At 42.4% G+C, this 17,477-nt stretch overlaps 2 protein-coding genes across 2 annotated transcripts; one reads left to right on the plus strand and one right to left on the minus strand.

The window, feature by feature from the left end:
* The first annotated feature begins 388 nt into the window (after window positions 1-388).
* Window positions 389-9,534, plus strand: LOC136559782 (CUB and zona pellucida-like domain-containing protein 1). The gene is made up of 9 exons (XM_066555172.1): window positions 389-470; window positions 1,733-1,922; window positions 2,772-2,986; window positions 3,972-4,122; window positions 4,966-5,189; window positions 6,031-6,203; window positions 7,422-7,807; window positions 8,162-8,430; window positions 9,362-9,534. The coding sequence occupies exons 1-9, from the start codon at window positions 389-391 to the stop codon at window positions 9,532-9,534; spliced, it is 1,863 nt and encodes a 620-aa protein (XP_066411269.1).
* A 1,210-nt stretch (window positions 9,535-10,744) lies between these two features.
* On the minus strand, window positions 10,745-15,738 carry C8H10orf88 (chromosome 8 C10orf88 homolog). The gene is made up of 6 exons (XM_066554540.1): window positions 15,543-15,738; window positions 15,251-15,442; window positions 14,195-14,267; window positions 13,429-13,635; window positions 12,258-12,727; window positions 10,745-11,279 (listed from the first exon to the last, which is right to left on the minus strand). Exons 1-6 carry the CDS (start codon window positions 15,698-15,700, stop codon window positions 11,051-11,053), a joined length of 1,329 nt encoding a protein of 442 aa, XP_066410637.1. The 5' UTR covers window positions 15,701-15,738; the 3' UTR covers window positions 10,745-11,050.
* Window positions 15,739-17,477: the final 1,739 nt, after the last annotated feature.

The raw sequence follows: 17,477 nt of genomic DNA on the forward strand, positions 1-17,477 counted from the left end.
GTAACCTAAAGGGAGAAATGTCAAAATGAAGGTGGGAGAAACCAAGCTCCTGCTGAGCAGTGCTGAGACAAAACTGCAAATGTGTCTCCCAAGGGAGTCCGTCAGTCCCTTCCACAACATTCCTGCTCATGCCCATGCCCCCAAACAGCCCCTCAATGAAATCTGCTGGAAAATGTGCTTTGAGAGCTGACAAAAGCACTTCAAACTTACTCCACACAGCGCCTGTTATAAAACGGGCCCACCTGTTACTTTCTCATTTCTATCTGTTAAAAAGAAACAGTGACTGACAGATTAAACCCTGCCTCTTGGTACCACGGGATGGTTGTGAAATAGCAGGAGGTATAAAAGCCAGGAAAGCCAAAGCCTGCCCTTCCCAGCTGCCCTCAAAATGCAGCTGCCCAGGCAATTCCTCTTCCTGCCTCTCTTCACCGCCCTGGCTCTCTCTGGAAGCAGCTCAGTAGAATTCACAGGTATGGAAATCTGTTTATCTGGGATATTTTATTGATTTCTGCACAACAGGTCTTATATAGGCAACTGAAGGGCAAAATGTTAAACACCTCTAAAAGTGAATCTAATTGCAATGTGCTGATGGCATGATAGTGATACCTAAACAGGACTAAAAATGGTAAATAATAAAAAATACTCTATACAGTCCACACTATGGCAGTTATTTTAAGAACTTGATTTTGAAGCAGTTTTACTCTGCAATGTAAATTGGCTTTTATAAATTAACACTATATTGGAATAACAGAAATCAGGAGACTAATCGAGAAATGTTTGTTTTTTGACAGAGATCTGTTCATTTTTCCTTTGTTCAATCAGAAGCAATACAGAGCTGTTTGCTGCTCAGTTTGGGATCCCCATTCTGTGCTCAGATCAGCAATGTGGCTGATTGAAGGAGGGTGGCTATTGCAGGATAATGAAATATTGCAGCAGAGCTGCTCCACTGGTGTCTGACCCCAGAGAGTGCAGGAGGGTAAGACTGACCTGCAATGCTCTCACAGAGAGGAGGTTCCATTTGTGATGGCTAAAGTCTCTCCTCAACCTTTCTATTCCCTCTGGAGTCCATCAGAAAGCCTGACCTAATTTTCTGGGGCCGCATGCACTCTACAGAAAATTCTTTATTTTTATATTTAATATTAAATTATTTTTATATTTAATATTAAATATAATAATATAATTAAATATAATAGAATTCTATAATTATATTCTATTTAATATTAAATAGAATATATCATTAAATAAATATTTATTTATATATATATAAATAAATATATAATTAAATATAATTATATTAAAGAAGAAAGGAGATCTTATGCTCAGAGTGGATTATAAACTTTCTCCAAAGTTTCCTATCCAATGGTCATTACTTCAACTACTTCCTAGCCTATTAATTAGTGTCACACATAGTTGAGTTGTGGGGTTTTTTCATAAGGTACTTAAAAGTCCCAAGGCCTGAATTGCTTGTGGTGACAAACCTTGCTGAAAAGGGTTGCTGAGGTGTCCTGCAGCACTTGGCCTTTCCAGTTGTGCTACTGGCTTGATCCTTTTCTGCTAGAAAAACCAGGATAAACCATGGCTTTTTAATATTCTTTCACCATCAGATTCATCAGATTTCATAAAATGAAGTAATATAAACAATTTTTTTTTAATTAGCACATTTTTCATATCTGTTTGATGATGGACTCTTCCAGTCTTTACATAATGGAGGATTAAATATTTACTGCAAGAGAAAACTTGAGAGATGTCCTTGCAAGTTGTTTCTGTGGTTGCTGTTGTCCAACAGGGGCGCCTCGCTGTGGGGCTTCACTTCATGAGCCCAACAAAGCACTAAGGATTGAACTAAATGCAAATGCAAACTGCACCTGGCAAATCCAGAGGAATGCAAATCAAACAATTAGGCTTGTTTTCTCCCATTTTAAGTAAGTATTTCCTGCAGATGCTTTTGCACTGTTTCATTTCACTGGAATATAGCACAGAAATGTATTGCCCCTAAATATTTCTCTCTGTTGAATCTGTGTTGTGCCCTCTAGTGAATCCCGGGATGGTTTGGGTTGGATGTGAGTTAAATCCCATCCAGTGCCACCCCAGCCATGGCAGGGACACCTTCCACTGTCCCAGGCTGCTCCAAGCCCCAATGTCCAGCCTGGCCTTGGGCACTGCCAGGGATCCAGGGGCAGCCACAGCTGCTCTGGGCACCCTGTGCCAGGGCCTGCCCACTATCCCCACAGAGAATAATTCCTTCCCCAAATCCCATCCATCCCTGCCCTCTGGCAGTGGGAGCCATTCCCTGTGTCCTGTCCCTCCATCCCTTGTCCCCAGTCCCTCTCCAGCTCTCCTGGAGCCCCTTCAGGCCCTGGAAGGGGCTCTGAGCTCTCCCTGGAGCCTTCTCCTCCCCAGGTGAGCACCCCCAGCTCTCCCAGCTGTCCCAGAGCAGAGGGGCTCCAGCCCTTGGAGCATCTCCATGGCCTCCTCTGGACTCACTCCAGCACATCCTTCTTGTGTTGGGCTCCCAGGGCTGGATGCAGCATTCCAGGTGGGGTCCCATGGGAAGAATCTCCTCCCTCAGACTCCCATTCATTTTTGGTGTTGCAGTTTTTGGTCATGTCGAGTTTCTCATTCACCAGCAGCTCCAAATCCATCTCCTCAGGGCTGTTCCCAAGCCATTCTCCACCCAGCCTGTATCTGTGGGACTGCCCCAGCCCCTGTGCACATTTACCTGTGTGGCTGCCAAGGAGCTCAGGTGATCCTCACTGTGCTTTTCCCAATAGATTTGCTCCTTCTTCAAGCTGTGAAACAGAGAGCATCAGAGTGTTTGATGGTCCCTCCACTGCTTCACCTCTCCTTGGACAAGTGTGTGATGACACAGATGCAGTCCCAGTGCTTGAATCATCCTCAGACAGTTTAACTTTTCTCATAACAACCAACTCCGTGCCTTTCACAAGAAACTTCTTTGTCTACTACTACTTCTTTTCACCAGGATCAAGTAAGCCAATAAATTACATTTGAACTGCAGCAATGAAATGTAATTAAAAAATTTTAATCAGTCTCACTCAGGTCTTCAGGCCTCAGAGAATGGAGTGGGGCAAAAATCAGGGAAAGAGGCACAAGCAATGTGTTTGCAGAGATCCTAAAAAGTTAAATTTAACTTAGAAAAGTGATGGCAAAGCTGACATTATGGGACTTTACCTTTACTTCCAGACTTCTATGAAATGTACTCAGCTTGCAAATGTTACAGCATTTACCCAGGAGAATTTGACCATCTAGTCAGAACTCCTGCCAAGGACAGATCACAGAAGCTAGTGAGGATTTTAATTCAAGAAGCTCCTTACTCTTTTTCTTCTCAAAGATAAGAATAGCTTGGACAAAATCAATCTTAGCTTGTGACCAGTCCCTTTGCTTCTGCTGACCTGGTGGCATGGTATTAAGCTCTTAAAAACTTAATTTTACAGAGCAGTTACCAAATCCCAGTTCATGCTCTCCAGTCTTTAATTTTGCTGCTGAAAGATTCTGCCCTGTTTCTAGTCTACATTTGTCTGAGGTTCCACTGGTTTGATTTTTTTTGCCTTTGTCAAGTAAAATCTCTTTCATACTTGCAGATTTTGCACTTCCATACAGATCATGTATGGTTGGTGTAACATCTTCATTAGCAGTTTTTCAAGAGGGCACTGAATTTATCCAAAATGTGGATAAATGTGGCTCTCACTAAGCTGCTCCCTGTACCAAAGTTAACTCATCTACAGCCAGCTCAGAGGTCACCACACTGAGCCTCACAGAAATAGTGACCACTGGCTCTATTTTGTAATTCCACCTCAAATTCCCTATAGAATTTCCATCTTTAGTACCTTTAATCATTTCCAAAGGACTGGAGTCCTAAAGAATCAATCCTGATAGTTACATAAGGTTTGGGTTTTTTATATGACTCATTATATGACTTATTCTGTTACCAAAATATCTCTTCTTCTTTTCAGGAGCTGAAAATTGTGGGGGAGAATTAACTGGTCCCAATGGGACATTCAGCAGCCCCAACTACCCAGCACCTTACCCTCAATTCAGATACTGTGTCTGGCACATACAAGCACCAAAAAACTCCAAGATAAACTTAGAGTTCCGAGACTTTTTGTGAGTAAATTCCCTATTTATATATATTTTTATATATCACTATATATATATATATATATATATATATATATATATATATATATATATATATATGGATATATTAAAAATATATATATTATAAATATATATATTTATATTTTATATATCCCTATTTATACATATATTTATAAATGCTCTATTTCTCTTTATATATTCTGTTTACAGACATTACTTTGTTAAGCACAGGAAGAGCTGCTTTTTAACTTTTAGAACCTCTGTACACTTTTAAAATAAAGGGTTATGATAAACTGTTATTATAAAATGATTGTTTCCCATCCCTGTACATTACCCTAAAGCAGCTGCAGTGCCAGTCAGGGAAATGCAGAAAACATCTCAGGTGACCAACCACAAGGTGCAGGTCCATTTCTTGAGATATTCAGACTACAGGATGCCCTGCAAGAATTCAGTATGAAATGTACAGGATTCCACAGGAAATCTTTACCTTGAGCACTGCTCTCTGAGATGATAAACTCTGCACAGGGTAGAATATGCTCTGAGCCTTCCTGGCCAAGGTCCATCTCTAATTCTGGGAGAATCCACCCTCCACTGGTGAAAAATTGCAAGAATCTTCCTCTGTGATACACTCAAGAGGTTTCAGAAACCAACCCTACACTTTAAAAAATATTTTGAGAAGCATAATATTTTTAATATCTTTTATTAACTTTTAACAATGTCTATTTGTGGTGCTCTGTACTCCATTCTATTACCTCAGTTGAGTGGAACTCTCAGACACTTTATCTGCACTGGATCCTCTATCCAGTGCAACCAAAGATTTCCCCGTGATGATTTTTCCTCTGTCTGCAGCCTGGAATTGGACAGACACTGCCAGCTTGACTTCACAGCAGTCTATGATGGGGCCAGCACTGCCTCTGGGTTGTTGGGGAAAGTGTGTGGGCGTGCCCAGCCCACATTTGAGTCTTCTTCAAACGTGCTGACAGTTGTGCTGTCCACAGATGACAGCAACTCCTACAGAGGATTTTCAGCTCAGTACTCCACTGCTCCCCTGCCAGGACCCGTGGAGCCCAACAGTGAGTGCCCCTGCTACATGGAGAGGATGCTGATTCTTTTTATAACGTGGTTCTTCTCTTACAAACATCCTAAAGAACTGATGGTGGATACTGAGGAGTTAAGACTTTTTATTGGTAGTCTTTTAACCCCTTTTACATGCAAAACTCCCACATTATCTCACCTATAGAGCAAAAATTACTTCCTGACCCATCAGCAAAAGAAAAACAGTTCTTTTAATTTTGTGTCCTTTTTTTCTGGCTGGCACCTCTTAAAATCTGAGGTTTTCCTTCTTTTGTACAAAACAGACATTGTTACCGTGCTAAGATGCAAAGATAAGCTCCTATTGTCTGGTTAGTTTAAATGGTTTTGTTGCCTAAGGCACTCAGGAATTTTCCTGGTCTGCCCTGGTCAGTCAGGGTTCAGGTGTGTTGTAATTTCCTTTCCCCCTGAGCTGGGCCTTATTTTCCTTATTGGTCCTGTATCCTTGCATGCCCATCTTCCCATTACCTGAGGTGCAAAGGAGTTTCTAAAGCTTCACTGCCTGAGATAAATCAATTTCTTTACCCACCATTCTGCACTAGCATTTTGATTCCTTTTCCCTTTTAAAAATGCAGAGACCCTTCTGTGTTACTGGGTTTTAAATTAAACTTTCAGCATGAGTTTTATGGGGTTTTGCTCTAGTTCTGAAGTTGAGCATGAAATTTTGGTGCAACTTCTGCATGATCTCAAGTGGGCATGAGCTTTTTCCATGACAAATCCAGAATCATGTGACAAGTTCAAGGATTTAGACAAAGTGAGAAATGATCACTGCAGTTTGTCCTGATGTGTTCTTGGTTTTGTTTGATTCTTTTTCAATGGCAGCAGGCCTTACCTGCTCCTCAGACAGCATGAGAATTGTTCTGAGCAAGTCCTACCTGGCCTCCCTTGGCTTTAGAGAAGCTCACCTGCAGCTGAATGATCCATCTTGCAGACCAGTTGTGACAGATTCAGTGATCTTCTCCTTCCCATTGGCCAGCTGTGGAACAATTAAAAAGGTAAAGGGGGTAAAAATATGAATAAGCTAACAAGAGCTCAGGAAAGGTAAGAGCTGGTAAAAGCAGTGTATGAAGAGCATGTGAGTACATTGATTTTATTTTCAGTCAGCTCACCCCATTCCATGTTTCCTGTCTTGGAGTACAAAGAACATTTTTTCCTCTTTAAGAATCTGATGATCCATGAACCTTTCGAAAGAAACATGGGAGAATCCACACAAATTAACCCCCAAAAGATTGCCAAGAGCCAGTTCATAGCACTGTTTTGATAAGGGTGACTGGAGCATAGCTGTGGTACTTCCCACACTCCGTGCACTATTCCTTACCCTTGTTGCTGCCTGGATTGGTTCAGTGTTTAGGAAAAACAAGAGAAGGGTTAAGATTTTTTGGCTGCAGCCTGTTTCACACTTCCAAGACTCTGATAAGCACAGCTGGGCAGGTTTGTAAATTTAGTTACAATTCCTTAATTATTCCTTACCCTTGTTGCTGCCTGGATTGGTTCAGTGTTTAGGAAAAACAAGAGAAGGGTTAAGATTTTTTGGCTGCAGCCTGTTTCACAGTTCCAAGCCTCTGATAAGCACAGCTAGGTAGATGTGTAAGTTAAGTTACAATTCCTTAACTATTCCTTACCCTTGTTGCTGCCTGGATTGGTTGAGTGTTTAGGACAAAACAAGAGGAGGGTTGTGACCGTGTCCACAGGGGTCTTAAAATGAGGGAAGAGACGAGAATCTTGACTCCGTGATTCAGAAGGCTTGATTTATTATTTTATGATATATATTCTATTAAAACTATACTAAAAGAATAGAAGAAAGGATTTCATCAGAAGGCTGGCTAAGAATAGAAAAAGAAAGAATGATAACAAAAGCTTGTATCTCGGACAGAGAGTCCAAGCCAGCAGACTGTGATTGGCCATTAATTAAAAACAACCACATGAGCCCAATCCCAGATCCACCTGTTGCATTCCACAACAGCAGATAATCATTGTTTACGTTTTGTTCCTGAGGCCTCTCAGCTTCTCAGGAGAAAAAAATCCTAAGGAAAGGATTTTTCATAAAATATCATGGCTACAGAGGGTTGATAAGATTTTTTGGCTGCAGCCTGTTTCACAGTTCTAAGACTCTGATAAGCACAGCTGGGCAGGTGTGTAAATTTAGCTACAATTCCTCTCAACTGCTGTGCTGGTGCAAGCCCAGCTGAGCCCCTGGCACGTTCCTTTCCCAGGATGAAGGGCACAGCATCACTTACACCAACACCATCTCCCTGGCTCCAGCTGGCAGCGCCATCACCCACCAGAGGAACACCGAGATCACTGCCCGGTGCACAATGAGCAACAACGAAACCCTGGAGCTCATCTACACCACAACAAACAATGCCATCCAAAAGCTGGCTGCTGGGGGGAGGTACAATGTCAGCATGGCCTTCTACGAGTCAGATCTGTTCTCCAAGCCCATTCAATACTCCCCATACTACGTAGACTTGAACCAAACTCTCTTTGCTGAGGTGACTCTTCATTCCACTGACCCAAATCTCCAGGTGTTCATCGATACCTGCACTGCATCTCCACAGCCTGGCTTTGGATCGCTGACATACGACCTAATCAGGAGTGGGTAAGGCTGATTTTATTACAGTCTCCTAATGTGAGAGGAAATGGGATTTAAATGTCAACTGCACTTCTTCTATTTTTTATTTTATTTATTTATTTTATTTATTTTTGTCTCTTCCACCTACTTTCTTTAGTAGACTGTGATTGGAAGTGAGTTGTAGATAAATTTGACATTCCACAAACAGAGATAGGAAAAACATGCACCACATGATGCTGGGCAAAGGAAAAAAAGCACTTCACTGTATGCCCATGTGTAGAACAGTGCCCAGGTTAAATGCTGTAGTTACAGCTCACAGGACTCAGCCAGAATGATTATTCCAAGTGGACTGGTTTAACAGATCTGTACATCCTTTTGCAGCTGCAATAAAGATGACACTGTGGTAACCTACCCAGCGTTTGAAAACCATGGAAGATTCAAATTTAGGGCCTTCAGGTTCCTGAGGAGCTTCCCATCAGTTTATCTGCAGTGTGACATTGTGATCTGTGACAGCAACAGCAGCAACTCTCGCTGTGCCAGAGGCTGCACCTCCAGGCAGAAAAGAGCCATCTCTCCCTACACATGGAAAACCAACACTGTGGTGGGGCCCATCCGCCTGAAAAGAGATCTCAGGGCTGCTGTGCACTCAGGTGAGAGGAGAAAAAGAAAAAAATAAATATATATACATGTGCACTTCACTCAGTTTTGTTGTTGGTACTCCAGATAATAAACACAGCTGACTGACTCCAGGCCAGGTTAAATCCTCCCACTGCATGCACAGAACAGGAGGAACAAGGAGTCTTGAGAGCAGAAAGCAAAAGCACCATGCCTTTAAATCAGAGCTGCAGAAGTGCTTGTAAGACAACTAAGCTTTGGTGCCATTTGCAGTCTGAGCTGCAGTGGTCAGGTACTGAGAGCAAAGAGAAATTACAAAATATGGAAAAATTATTTTTAAAAGCTTGTATTGCTACTCCCACTGTGCTCATTGTTCTCACTCTTCTGGAGCCCAAAGCTTCACTTGAGAAAAGCACATTGGGCCACTTGCTTTCAGGTATCAGATCTAGGAAATATTTAGAAATAATCTGGCTCTTAATAGTAATTAGAATATTTTCTTTTTAAAAAATTATTAACCTTTCTATATTCTAGCAACATTTTAGATATGTTTCTATTTATTTCATTAGTGAAAGACTTTGCATTCATATGTGTGGAAGTGAACACATCTGTAAATCACAGGAAAATATTAAAAACCAGAATGAGTTTTACTGAGAAGCAGATAGGAAACCACTGAAACCACATATTGTTTTTTTTGCCCAACTTTTCTTCAGCAAATGACTCAAATCTCATGGTGACAGCAGTGCTTGGCAGAAACTTGGCTGCAGCAATACCAAAGAATTGAACATCATGATGATCTGCAGGATTGTTTTATTAGCAATTTTTACAACTCTTCAGTACTACTATTCAGGATTTGCACTCCGTGTGGGTCATGTAAAATGAAAATATCTGAAAAAATGCTTATTTAATTCCCAGTTAAATCATATAGAATTCTAAACTTTAAACACTTCTATTCTTCTCTCTACACAGAATCCCTCACTGAAGTGGAAGCTGAAAAAACATCAAACCTGCAACAATACAACTTCTACACTCTGGCATTTGTGGTTTTAATTTCAAACATTCTCATTGTGGTAGCTGTGATACTGAAGCATCACAAGCACCAGGTAGGATACAGCTATCAGAATGTCCAGAGCTCATTTTAACTACTTCTGGAGATTTCTACTTAGTGTCAACTGCTCTTCATATTTGTCACCCAGAGAAGGAAGAGGGAAAAAATAAAAAATCATTTAATTAACAGCATTGGAACTCCACACTCAGAAATTCATTCTTTTGTTATCAAATAAAAAATCCAAACCCAAAACCATCTCAATTTAATACTCTGTCTCAAGTCACTGAGTTGAAAAAGTGTGTGTACCTCAGGATAGACTTTATACCTTTATAGGTATGAAGTACAAGATAATTAAGATAATTTTTGTCTTAAAAAAAAAAATCTTTTTCTCCTTTTGAATCACTTTGCACCTGGCAGGAGTTAAGATCAGGGCAAATGCGAGATGTTGTTTCAAAGCAGATTATCCTCTTTTCCAAATCCGCTTCTGTGTGTTCACTACCATCAGGATGTGACAGTGTTCAAAAGACATCACTTTTCCTGGAGAAGGAAATATCAGGCAGAGTAAATAAAGACAGTGGCTTGCACATGCTCATGCTGATTTTGAGTCAACACTTGCTTCCCCATCAACAGCTTTTGCCAAAAATGTTTGTGCACTCAGCTGAGGGAGTTAGCATGAAGTCTCTACACCCTCCAATTTATACCCCAGAATCCAAGAACAAACAGAATGAAGTTTAAAACTCAATCTGCCACAGAAGAGGGATTTGGAGTCACATTCCTACCTCCCCAAATGACAGCAAAACTGATCCCAACAGGTTAAAGGAAGTGTGATGCAGTAAGGAAAACTCCCCTGGAGCTACCCCAGCACATCCTGTGTGGGAGCAATATCCACTTGAGAGGAACCATGGATGAAGTACTTGCACTTCTTAGGATAATGAAAGCTGGATAAAGCCTGCTGAGTTCACACTCATTTCACTTGTTCCTGCACACTCAGATAGTTTAGGAAGGAAAGAAGTATCAGTCTTGTTTTAGGTATCTCTTAAGGAGCCTGGATTCCTAATTTAGGTGCCTGTAGGCTTCCAAAGAACCCAGGCTGTGTTCACATTTCCCCAGTTCTCTAAAGAAAGCTCCATAAACTGCCCAAACTAGGCAATGACAATCCAACCTTCCTTTTAGAGATGGAACAAGAAATGTCTTCAACAGGAGTGCCAATAAAGGAAAAGCACAAACTGCATTCTGTTCTACTGACAACACACTTCACATCAAAAATTAACACAAGCAAAAAAAGGGAGCTGATTACACGTAGGTAAAAAGATAAGCAGTAACTCAGTTTATTTAGAGTACTCCATTGTTCAAACTCATACAGCTTCTAGCAATGCTCTTTAAATAAATAAGCCACAAAGGGCATACAAAACTCTTGTATTTAGGAAAAAAACAAATTCTTAAGATCTTTTATGAAACTAACAAGTGTGTACAACAGTGGACAGAATTACAGTAACAAAATGCAAGTTAACAACACTGAGGTTCTTCATAGTTTGAATTGCATAAATACTAAGCTTTGTAAAGTGTAATTACTCAAGGTATTCCCGCTGAAACCCCACCTGTGAATTCCTCTATCTCTCTCCATTAGAAAACCCCTCATTAGAATCATAGTGTGCTTGGGAAATTTTGTTTGGTTTTGAGTTCTGAACCAAGTCCATCAAGAGAAACATTTTATTGTCTATGTGTGTCTGAAGAGCCTGGATTTGGCAGTCAATATAGTCCATTAGCTTCTTCTCCATCAGATCCAGGTTTTTTGAAATGATCTTTTCCAAATAGGAGCAAATAGGCTGTTGTTCCACTCTGTAAGAAAAGCAAAGATAAGAATAACCTATAAGAATAAATACAACCTATTTCTTAATGACAAGGGGCAATATACAGATCTGGGCACTCAAACATCTTTTAAATGCAAAATTTCATTTATTAGGCAATGAACTTTGGAATGCATTAGGTTTTTAGGACAAGCAAAATACCTTGCCTCCCACACTTTAAATCTCATTTTTTTTCAAAAACAATGCTATTTTGTATAGTCATCTTCTTTGAACCTTTATTTTTTCAAAGGCTCAAATATGCATTGAAGAGCTTAATCACATAAAACAAAATCCACACAAGTCAACAATATACACAGGGTTTGTATTCCCTCAGCATGGCAGACTGTCCTTGTCAGCAAAGGTGCTTCAAGAGTTACCCAAACTGTGCAACTCTCTGGGTTTGTATCTGCATTCTTTACAAATACTGGAGCTGAGATATTCAGTCTCCATTAAATCCTGATTCCTACACCTCAGGAGTTCCACTATTGTTCCTGAGGTACCAAACTGGGTAACTGTGACACCTGCACTAGAAATGCCAGCAAGTGAGGAGGAACAGGAAAATCAGTAGGATGATTCCCACCAAGTACAGCAGAAAGATTATGGCACACTGTGTGAAAAAGGGAAGATGTGAGAATTTAGGGGTAAAAGTAATCAAAATGGAAATATAGTACATGAGAAGGACAAGCTAAATGTGTATGAAGAAACATGCTTTTGAAATTAGATTAAATGGAGGTAGAATACAAAACAGTTTAGTAACAATCAATTATGTGCTTTCTCCTGAAAAACTCCTACATTCAAAAAAATTGTGAAATTGAAAATTTTTCATGTTCATCACCACACAGCCTTCAAAACTACATATTCTAAGATCCACTATTGCTGCTAATGAGAAGAAAATTACATTACCCATTTTGTTTAAACTTGTCAGTAAATATTCAAAACTACTTTGAGAGATTCACCAAACTTAACTCACCCAGCACTCTGAACACCCTCAGCTTTAGCCACTGCACTCTTCCCGAGGTGCCTCTCTCCATCCTTGAGCCGGAGGTGATTCACCTGAGTGCACAGGTTTTGAAGGAAAGGAAGAAGCACCTGTGGGTTGGCCACGTTTGGAGTTTCACCTGCTTGCTGCTGCACTTGCAGAGATCCCATGACTTTCAAATCATTCCTGAGGTCAACTGCATTTTGCTGGGTAGGAAGTCTTTCAGAATCCAGAGTATTCCCTCTTTCAGGTAGCTCTGAGTTCAGATCATGAGTTATCTTTACATCTTTATACACTGCTTCACTTGTTAAATGATTTTTAACAGGCAAAGGTTCACTGGCTGCTGGACTCAGTGATGACTGCAGAGCTGCTCTGTGCATTCCATCTATTGCATGGTGACCTCCAAAGTCAGAATTTCTGCCCATGATCCAACTGAGCTTCTCTCCAAGAGGGAAACTGTTCTGAAGGGGAGAAAAACCCATTTATGTATTTGAGATTTCAAATATACTGGAAATTATATAGCAGTAACAATAGGTATATTATAACCCAGCATTCCACTAGTAAAGATTTTAAAAATAGTTTTGAACTACATTCCTTGTTAAATATGAAGTATTAATTATCTTGTCAGTGTCTAAGTAAGAAAAGGGCTTTAATGACTTCATTTTTACCATGCTGTGTCCCCAAAACTGAATTATTAACATCAGAAGTATTCAGGATTCTTAGATTTTATATATATATATATATAATATATATTAAATATGTATGTATGTATATATAATGACCATTAAAGAGACAAACCAGCCCATCTATCTACACCCCAAACATTCCAGGGAAAATGCCCACCATCCTTAACCAGCAGTGAAGTTTAAAATTACAACAATGCAAATAATAATAATAAATAAGAATAAGAATAAGAATAAGAATAAGAATAAGAATAAGAATAAGAATAAGAATAAGAATAAGAATAAGAATAAGAATAAGAATAAGAATTAGTAGTAGTAGTAGTATGGAGAACACAGTCTTTACTCACTGCACCCATTTGAGTGGCAACAGTTAAATCAGGATGAAAATGGCAGAAAGTAGAGATTAAAAACCCCAAAATCTCTTTAGAGCATTCCTAACTGGTAAAGTGCCAGTTTGTGCCTGTGGAACAGTGACTTACCTTCTGCTGACACCGGACCATGTCCATGAGCTGCTGAGCACCTGGAGACAACTTAGATCCCATGGATTCCATTATAGTTTGCACTCTGTCTAGATCTATACTTAAGCCTAGTGAAGGAAAATCAGTTGCTAGTTTTGCAGACACTGCTTTCACTTCTAGAATTATTTTACTGATGAGTACTCTGTGTTTCTCACCAAAGGAGAGCAGCTATTGCAAGAAGGAAAAAAAATACTTTGGTTAGGGAAAAAAACATTTCATGTTTTCTTTGTACAGAGGGGACAATGTTATTGTTATTTGAGTCTTGGGAAAAATGGTGATGAACTCTTTTGCAGGGAAATGAAGCCAATTTCCCCTTGCTATTATTCCCCATAAAATTCTGACTGGAACAGAGGTGCCTGAGTACCCCAAAGATAAATGAAGTTTTTCTAAGCATTCAAGAGTCGTGGCCACATGATTTTCACAAGCTTATTTAACCCCAGAGCTGACAGCTCTAATCACAGATCTGCAGTTTATCTGGTTTATGATTTTTTTCTCTAAGACTGAATTATCTGTGTCATATAAAGTCTTCACAAAAAGAAAACTGAGATACCAACTTAAAAGGAGCACTCTGCCATCAAGACAAAGTACCAGCCAACAGATTTTTAAGTGATTATGTGAAAAGATGAAGTGTATAAAACCAGTAATTTTATTAAGAGCAATGCAATTTTAATGACTGAATGATTAAAAAGATAGAAGAAAAATAAAACAATGCTGTTCAACTCCCTACCTTAATTCTACAGGAGGCTGCAGGGCATTCAAACTTAAGGTACTTGTGGTATAAAGTAACCTCTTCAGTTTCACTAGAAAAATGAAATAAACAAGCTGTGACATCAATTTACAAGGTACTTTTCTTTCGTAGAAATACACTATATTGGTAAATATTTAGATAAGAAACAAGACTGACAGGAACACACTTCTAATGCAGATTTATGGTTTCCAACAGCAGTTTTAGTTTCTAGTTTTTAGCAGTTTTTTTACTTTCTAATAGCAGCCTTAATGCTTATTTACAACTTGTAATTAATCTTATGAAATATTTATGTAAAAATTACTTGTATGTGTGCTTGCACTGTGCACTAGAGAAGCTTTTGAGGTTCAGGACATTATTCACCCATCCTCCCTGAGGCTCTGAGTCGGCTGGTTTCTAGTTAGCTAATTAGGCAGCAGATGTGCCATGTAATGACTTAAAAACAAAACAGAAACATTGCTTTATTTCCCCTGGCAAAGCAGGGAAGGAAGTGTTGAAGGGGAAAACAGAACCTTCTTTTTTAAATCTTCTCTCTCGTTCTTTGAAGTGTGAGACGACTACTTATCAAAGAGACTTTCAGAGAACCCAAGAATGGGCTGGGTTGGAAAGAACCTTTAAAGTCACCCAGTGCCACCCCTGCCGCGGCAGGTACAACTTCCACTATCCCAGGATGCTCCCAGCCCTGTCCAACCTGGCCTTGGGCACTGCCAGGGATCCAGGGGCAGCCACAGCTGCTCTGGGCACCCTGTGCCAGGGCCTCCCCACCCTCACAGGGAGGAATTTCTTCCTAATATCCCACCTAACCCTGCCCTTTGGCACCGTGAAGCCATTCCCGCAATTCCTATCTCTCCAAGCCTTTGTCCGAAGTCCCTCTCCAGCTCTCTCGCATCCTTTCTAGGCAGTGGAAACGGCTCTAGGCTCTTCCCAGGCGCCTTCTCTTCTCCAGGCTGAACAAGCTCAGTTCTCTCAACCTTGCTACAGGTCTCGAACAGCAGCATCACCTCACCCACAGAGTAGCGTGCGGACCCCACCACTCACCCCGGGGCCGGGCGGGTGCCGCGGCTCTGTCCCCGGCCGGTGCCGCAGTACTCCTCGCCCACGTACACCTCCATGTTGCGGGCCTGGCTCACGATGCCCACGGACACCATCTCGGCGCCGGGCCGGCACTGCAGCCGCAGCTCGCAGGGCTCCTCGCCGCCCTCCCGCCGCTCCGCCAGCACGGCCTCGCCGCTGCTAGGGGGAAGCGAAACGCGTTGTCCCCTCAGCCCCGCTCCCGCCCGGCCCGGCCCGGCCCAGCCCGGCGCCCCCTCTCGCCGCCCGCCGCCCTCACCCGGGCTCCTCGCCGTCCCCCGCACCCCGCCGCAGGCACAGCGCCCGGGCCAGGCCGCCCGGCGGCGCGCAGGGCCAGGAGCACCGCGCCGACACACAGCGCGGCTCCCGGCCTCCCTCCTCCGCCTCTTCCTCCGCCGCCGCGCAGCCGCTCGACATCGCGGAGCCGCGGGCAGAGCCCGGCCGGGACAGCCGGCAGCGGGGCAGCGGCACCGACCGGCACCGACCGACCCTCGGCGGGCGGGACGCGCCTGCGCAGCGCGGGGGCTCCGCGCGTGCGCGCTGGGCAGCGGCGGGAACCGCCCGAGGGAGCGCCGGGGGCGGGAACGGGGAGCGGCCCCCTCATCCCGGGGGAACGAGACCCTCAGCCCGGGGAGATGGCACCCTCAGCGGGGGAGCGGCGCTGTCAGCCTGGGGGAATGGCGCCCTCATCCCGGGGGAATGGCACCCCTCATCCGGGGGAACGGCGCGGCGCCCTCATCCCGAGGAGACGGCACCCCTCATCCTGAGGGAATGGCACCCCTCATCCGGGGGAACGGCCCCTTCAACCCGTGGAGCGGCCCCTTCAGCCCGGGGGATTGTCACCCTCAGCCCGGGCGGCACCTTCAGCCCGGGGATGGCCTAAGGGGTGCGGAGAGCCAGAGTTAATTCGCGTGGAAAACACCTTGTGAGAGATTATTGAGTCCAGCATATGACCCGTGCCAACCGTAGCTTGGCTACGTCCAGGTTTTCCTTAAACACCTCTGACTCCCGCACCTCCCTGGGCAGCCCATTCCAATGTCAAATCACTCGTTCTTAGAAGAAATTGCTCATAATGTCCTCCCTAAACCTTCTGTGGTGCAGTTTAAGGCAATATCCTCGTCCTGCCACTGGTTGCTCGGTAGAAGAGGCTGACCCTGAAGTTGTGCCAGGAGAGCTCTAGGGTGAATATTAGGAAAAGGTTCTTCCCCCACAGTGTGATCCAGCACCGAACAGGCTTCCCTGTTCAATACCTCAAAAGTCTTTTCCTACTGAAATGATTCTTGGATTCTGTGAAACTTGCTAATATGTCAAAATTTGCAGCAGTGGGATTCTCCCGAGTTTTGTGTCCTGATAGCGCACCACGCAGGAGAGAGGCTATGAATTAAAGAGGCCATCAATAAAAGATGGGGTTCATTTAATTTGCAGGAGGATCTCACCTTCTGGACTTGGGGAACGCTGCTCCTGAGGCTGTGGCAAACACAGACCCAGGGAATGAGGGTGTCAAGTTCTGCTTCCACCAGTGCTCAGTGCAGGAATGTTCAGGCTGTTCTGTCTGTGACTCTCTGGAAATGGACCTGGATGGGCTTTGACAAACTAATATTGCAAATACAGCCAGCATTCTGCTTTTTGTCACTTAAGGCATTGTTTTATAGCATTTTCCAGCAATGGAAAACTGAATTTTCTCTGCTTTAATCAAAGACTTAATTAAAATTAATTAATGTAAATGCTTGAGTGTGTTGTCTCAGCCTCATTTTTCTGTTTCTAAATGCGTGTGATACTTCTGAAATGCGTTGCAAACTCATCCACTTTTAGAAGCATTTTTTTTCTGCTTTTGGCGACAATGTGGTTACGTGGAAGATGACTCTGATCCTGGAAGAGCAATGATCTGCACAAAATTACGGACTTCTGGTGAGGAGAATTGTGTTTAACATAGAAGGGACTGGGTAGAACCTCTGTTTTGGGGATTTTCATGTGTTCATATGCATTATATTTTAAAGTGAAGATGAAAAAAATTGAAGAAAAGAAGCTGAAATTTCAAAGAGTAAATTGATTCAAGTTTTTTATTGAGCTGGCAGTAGCCAGGATAAACATCCTAAACACTGCATTTGTCAGTAGCAATATTTTATGTTTCTAATCTCACATGATCTCACCGTGGGATGAAAGTCCTCTAGAATAAACCAGTTTGATCCTGACA

This window comes from Molothrus aeneus, chromosome 8 (assembly GCF_037042795.1).
Source record: "Molothrus aeneus isolate 106 chromosome 8, BPBGC_Maene_1.0, whole genome shotgun sequence".
Taxonomy (NCBI): domain Eukaryota; kingdom Metazoa; phylum Chordata; class Aves; order Passeriformes; family Icteridae; genus Molothrus; species Molothrus aeneus.